The sequence below is a fragment of the Corvus brachyrhynchos genome, unplaced genomic scaffold (genome assembly GCF_000691975.1).
Source record: "Corvus brachyrhynchos isolate BGI_N302 unplaced genomic scaffold, ASM69197v1 scaffold23, whole genome shotgun sequence".
NCBI classification, from domain to species: Eukaryota; Metazoa; Chordata; class Aves; order Passeriformes; family Corvidae; genus Corvus; species Corvus brachyrhynchos.
In genome coordinates this window covers 12,028,101-12,034,100 of record NW_008238983.1, presented here as the reverse complement: position 1 = coordinate 12,034,100, position 6,000 = coordinate 12,028,101, and the positions used below count along the sequence as shown (strand labels likewise).

General features: G+C 37.2%; 1 protein-coding gene across 1 annotated transcript in view; it reads right to left on the bottom strand.

The window, feature by feature from the left end:
- The window catches only part of ABCA13 (ATP binding cassette subfamily A member 13), a 175,725-nt gene that overhangs the window by 151,573 nt on the left and 18,152 nt on the right, over nt 1–6,000 (bottom strand). The window contains exons 8-11 of the mRNA XM_017738711.1: nt 4,919–5,034; nt 3,777–3,910; nt 1,877–2,041; nt 209–411 (exon numbers count right to left, since the gene is read on the bottom strand). Of these exons, the coding sequence (XP_017594200.1) occupies nt 209–411; nt 1,877–2,041; nt 3,777–3,910; nt 4,919–5,034 (618 nt within the window). The remainder of the gene's footprint in view (nt 1–208; nt 412–1,876; nt 2,042–3,776; nt 3,911–4,918; nt 5,035–6,000) is intronic.

The following is a 6,000-nucleotide window of genomic DNA, read 5'->3' as shown; positions in this document are numbered from 1 at the left end:
CTCTCTGAAGCACAGACCTGATTTCTTTTCCAGAATTTGTAAGAATCAGCATGATTATTTGACTGTATACAAGGTTTTGAACTACAGAATAAAAAATAAAATCACAAAACAGACAAAAATCAGAAACCAATTAAATGCAAAGTGAAAATGAATATTCAGGTTGCTCTAATTTTATAAGACAAGTTGCAGAAAGATAAGTATTACTTACCAATCATGAGGTGAAACATATCCTCCTGAAAAATCAGCACCTGATTTCTCATTCCATTGCTGTATCAGGGTATTAATCTCTGAAAAAATTTTCCTGGCTTCTCTGTCATCTAGAAACTGAGGTGTTAAATCAGCCATAATTCTTCTAAGTTCCAAAAGGAGATCCTGAAAGAGAGTGCTGCTGCGGAGCCATTGCTCAAGGATCTAATGGATTGAATGCAAAACAGAACACCTCGTTAGAGTATCAAAGCTTTCTTATTTAGACAGTACATGGAATTTGCATGTCTTAAAAAAAATCCACACAATCAACAATGATACCAAAATTCCTCCCTAACAATCTCTCTAGACTCTGAAATGACTGATGTGACAAAGGTTGATTTTCAATACAGTTTTGACTGACCTACAGGCTGGCAATGTAACATGCTACAACATATGGACAACTGACATTCTGTGTGGAGCTGACCTTGCCCAAAGACCCAGGAATGGTAATAATATAGCCTGACACTGAAACCACCTAAAAGCTGACTTCCACAGCCAGGCTTCCTTTACCAGACTTCTGCCTACACTGCCAATATGATGGAAGATAGCAGCCTTAACACTTTTGGAGTCCCATCACACAAAGACATGGTGAAGGAGCCTGCATGCTCCCTTTGTGTAGACCAGAAAAAGGCATACCAAGGCCTGGCCAAACCTACTGACTGCTCTCCTTTCCTCCACCATTACTTTTCTTTTTAATGCCAATAGAACAGATTTTCTCTAAGAGAAAATTCACAGTGGCCAGCAGCTTACAGTATTTCAGGTTCCCATAATAAGAATGTCAACCATTGCTAAGAGTTTTAAAATCATGGCTGAAATTATTGCTGGATTTTCCTACATAGAAATTGGTGCATTAGTTTTGGCAATCACATTAAATTATTACCTCCTACTTCATATTTCATCAAACAGCAGGGAAACCTTATCAAAGATTACATTTTTGGGGAAATACACAGGAAGGTTTACATGTTTTCTTTAGATGACATGGCAAGCATCTCCCATGCAGCTTGACTCATGATTCTTTTTTTTAATGGAGAAAAGAACCATATTTCAGTATAAAAACAAACACCAGTGTTAAGGCAGCTAGGTGTTTTTCTTAGGAAACATCTGAATGTTTTATTCTTTTGTCCATGCAACTACACATATGCCATTACAGAGAATGCATGCCAAGCTATTCTACCAGATCAGAATTTTAAGATGCTATTCCGGAGGTTTACTTTTATCTTGCTTCAGCCACTATTGCCAGAGACAGTGAAGGGGAATGAAAAATAAATTAATTATATAATATATCAGTGAAGGCCTCTAGTCACCTTTCAGTTTTGCTCAACATTCAGTCTCAGGTGGGACAGTAATGGGTCTTTCCTCCGACAGGTCTGCTCATTGCAGTATGTTTTACTATATTCCCTACTAGATTTCAAATCTGAATCTCTGTTAATGAGAAAACTTGATTAAATGGACACATGATTATAAATTATACTTCTACTGTAATGATTCTTTATAAGGATTATTTCATCTTATTAGCAAGAAAGTTCATGGAAATAAATTTTTATATATAACTTAGATCTTTTAACTGAGTTACTGCTGACAACCTACATGCAAAAACTAGGAATTCAATCTATTAATTTATTAAAGTTACCTGTGCATAGAGTCTGAACTTGCTGACAGCATGAACAAGATACAGTTTGGCCTCATGCCGTGTAGAATTACAGCTCTCTCCAATATTCTCTTTGTTTGCTTCATCTTCTGGCACAACAGCCAGAGCAGAGCACACAAACTGCTCCAGTGTCTCTCCTGTGGGAATCTGGCAAGGACACAAGGAATTAATGATTACTTCAAGAGAGCTGCTGACTGTTATCTCTCCCATCAATTTACTTATCTAGTGAAAATAAGAATAACACATAGCCTCTTCAGTGAGAACAAAGCCCATTTAATCCAGCCTCATATTCCAGGGCACACACTTCAAAGTACTCCACATGCAGGTTGCTGTATAAAGTACCAGTGGCCCCACTGAGGTGCTCCTACAGCTGGCAGAATGATGGGACCTGTATATGCAAGGAATTTTCAGCTTGTAGCTACACTACTGTTGATACCTCTACAATAATTTGTAGGTTCGTGCTGAACTAACCTGACTATGATACAGTACCCCAACAGCAGAATAACTATCTTGAAACAACGTCACAAGTATAGAAATTACTGATACAAAAAGCACCTAGTACAATGACACATCTCAACCAGTGACTACATGCAGCAGACTAGTTTTAAATTGAGGTTGGTGGGTTTCAAGAGAGTGGTCACGAGAACAGAATTTTTTCCTCATAGACTAATTTTTAAATTCTGTGTTAAAAGGTTAAATATTCCCAAGCTTATAAATATTATTAAAGCTTACAAAAATAACTCCACACATTTTAATTCTGTTGTTGCCTTTCTGAGATACTTCACATCCTTGCTCCTTTCAACTTTGACCAAAGAATTTATAAAAAGTTTTGCAGATGCTTTGACTCCAAACAAAATGGGGCATTAGATACAGAATTGAAGAACTCGAAACAAATATTATCGAGGCTCACATATTTACTTCCATAGTCTTTTATGGTCTTCAATGTTCTAACACAAGCATAAAATATTCAGATACTAGCTTAGATAGTTAGCAAGTGATTAGCCTGGGATTCCACAGTCAACAATGACTACCAAGCTGCAGCTGAATTCAGTTCAGTTGATCAAAAAGGCTAACAATGATATTTCATTAAAAGGCCATTCAAAAGTCAAGGGTTATTTTACAATTTATCTGTTTGTTTAAATCTGCTATTTTTACAATGAGCTTTTCTGGAATATAACTAAACTGTACTGCTCTGCAAGAACAAACAGATTTCACATAAATACCAACATTAAGGAAACTGTGGACTAAAGTAGAAATTCAAAAGATGTTTCCAGTTTTCTGCATTTCAGAACATACCACCACAACAGACCACTTTGGTCTAGAAGATAGGTTGGAAATCCCTATCTGAAGAAAGAGATTTTCTTCCAAATGTGATGCATCACCAGGATATTTGATTAAGCACCACTGAGACAACTCATCTAGTATATTCATATCAAACTGAGAAGAAAGGACTCTTGGTGTGCCTTAATTTACACATAGAAGAGGCAGGCATTCTTTGTCAGCAAACCAGATGAAAAATGCTACCAGACAAGCTAATCCTGGCAGACTCAAATCAAGGATTTGGTTTAAAAGCTTAGTGGAGCAATCCTCAGAATTCTCTACAGGACTGGATAATAAACTCAGGACTCTGCCATACAGAGTTGTGACTTCAGAGAAGCATAAATCCATTAGTGTACACAACTAGACCTATCAGTATGCTCATGTGCAGAGATTTCAGCTGAAGCTAAATATTTTTTGTGGGAATGAAGCCAGGATATTTAACAACCTTGTAGCTGCTTCACAAATCTAAGCTTCAGTAACACAGCAAAATCCCTTCAGGGTACCAAAAAAAAAAAACAAACCAAAAAAAACAGAAGGACACTGAAATTTTCAACTGTTTTACCTTTGTTAATTGTGCTGTGTAACTTAGCAGGTTCTCAACATGAGGGCCATCAAAACCAAACCTGGATTCAAGTTCTGCTTTCACAGCAAGCGGATTCCACAAAACACCCCCTAAAGAAAGATTGTACTGAAAACCTGAAAGAAAGGAAATCTTTTGTTTATGTAATTCATTCTTTTTATTCATGTTGTTTCTTGGTGGTTCACACTTGTTGAGATCCAAGTACCGTGTTCCCAGCTTTTTGGGGGACAGCAGGATGTGTGCACCTAGGATAAAACCCATGATTGCACTATTGGTAAAGTCAGTTAATCTGATGGCATTTCAGCAGCTGATATGATGATGCTGGGATGCCGTAGTGATTGCCAGCAAACTCAGCAGGGTGCCATTCTGAAATGTACACATGTGTGTGTATGGACTGGATGTGAATCTTTACTGAGAATGAGAGCAATGGGAGAATACCAGAAGTTCCAGTGAATTCAAGTTCATACTCTGTGGAAGGGCTCCAGCCCTTTGTCCCACATCAGCCTTCATTTTGGCAGGTGAAGTGATTTAGACTGTATATTACTCTTAGCCTGACCTTCTATGCTGAGCAGACAGCTGCACCTATATATTGTGTGTTCCAGTTTGCCCACGAAACTTGCTCCTGACCTTTTCTCGAGCAGTTTTCCTGGGGCCAGCCTACCTTCTCCAATTAAAATCATCTTCCATAGTGAAGCAGCAGATGAAGAAATGTAACCATCCAGCTGAGAGCAGAGTTTATGAGAGCAGAAGAATGAAGCTTAAAGTAAACCAATCAATGCTTAACATGCATGTCCAAAACAAAATGTTCTCTTCCTACCAAATGGAATAAACTGTCCTTTTTATTGATTTAGTCTCTCTCCAAAATTCATCACTGAATGACCAAGGTAAACACTATGTATTAGACCAGTGTGCTTTGTTTATCTGATAGTTGCCTGAGTCTGATAAAATTTAGTTATAAATATTAGTATTTAAAAAGCAGACCAGTAAAGAACTGGGCTAGCACTAGAGCAATGTAGTTCAGTCCCTGGACATCAGGAACTTAGCAGAAGGTCCAACAGTTACTATCATATGTTTCCAGCATGCTGATGAGGTACTTCAGAGAAAATCTGAAGCAAATTTCTTACCTTCTAAGCTCCTATCCTGTACTGATGCAGCAGTCAAATTCAGTGCCATTTTCACCACTTCATAGAAACTTTGGCCCAGTGGCATGATAGCTAAATCCTTCAATGATGCTAAGGTACTGAAAAAGAAAAAGAAAACAAAAATCAAGATCTCTATACAGCCAAAAAACCTGAAAGGATTTGCTGGAAAGAGACAACCCCCAAGCAACCGAATAATAAAACACTTTTTACTGTTGCAAAACTGATGTTCTATCAAATTAGAGTCTAAATGAACAAAACACAAATTGTGAAACAGTTACAGTATCAGTCAATTTCCATTAAGGAAATGTCTCCTGAGAGGACCAATGTCCTCTTAAAAAAATAAATAAATAAATAAATAAAAGAGAGAAAATGAGGTGAGGAAAAAAGAGCAAAACCACCACAAACATTCTCTGTTATCCCCACAAGGAGGCAGGATCAACACAGAATACTTATATTTTACTTCCAGTCAGTCTGCAGGAAAAAATATTTTTAAACACCATAATACTTATTCTCACAAGAAGTTAAACAAAGTACATTACAGGATGCATTGATAAAAATATATCCATTGAATTTCTTACAGTCACCTTAGCTGTGAAAAAAAATTCTCTGTTAATGTAGCTGTAACTTACTATTTAAAATTTATGTCAGATTTACCAGTTATTTCCTACAGAGTAATCCTTCCTTGTTACGCAAATAAGAAACCAGTTTTCCAGAGTGGATCATCAGTTTCCAACATTCACGAAAAGAAGAAAAAAAAAAGGGAAAAACAAACAACAAAAATCCAAAGCCAGTCACACAGATGGGAGAAGTCTCTGTTAAGGACCTCTGAGAGACACAGCAAGCATGGTACAGACCAGAAAGTGAGAGACATAAATTTAGAAACTTTCTGCTGGTTAAATTCTGCTGGCTAAATTCTGATACAACCTCTAGAATGTAGTATAGTAATATGAAACTAGTCAAGAAACAAGCATTGGGTTTTGTGGTTTGCTTGCCAAATTGCATTAATGATGGCAATTTTGGTCTCTTAAGGGCACAGAAGTCTTAAAAAAACCCCAAACAGACGA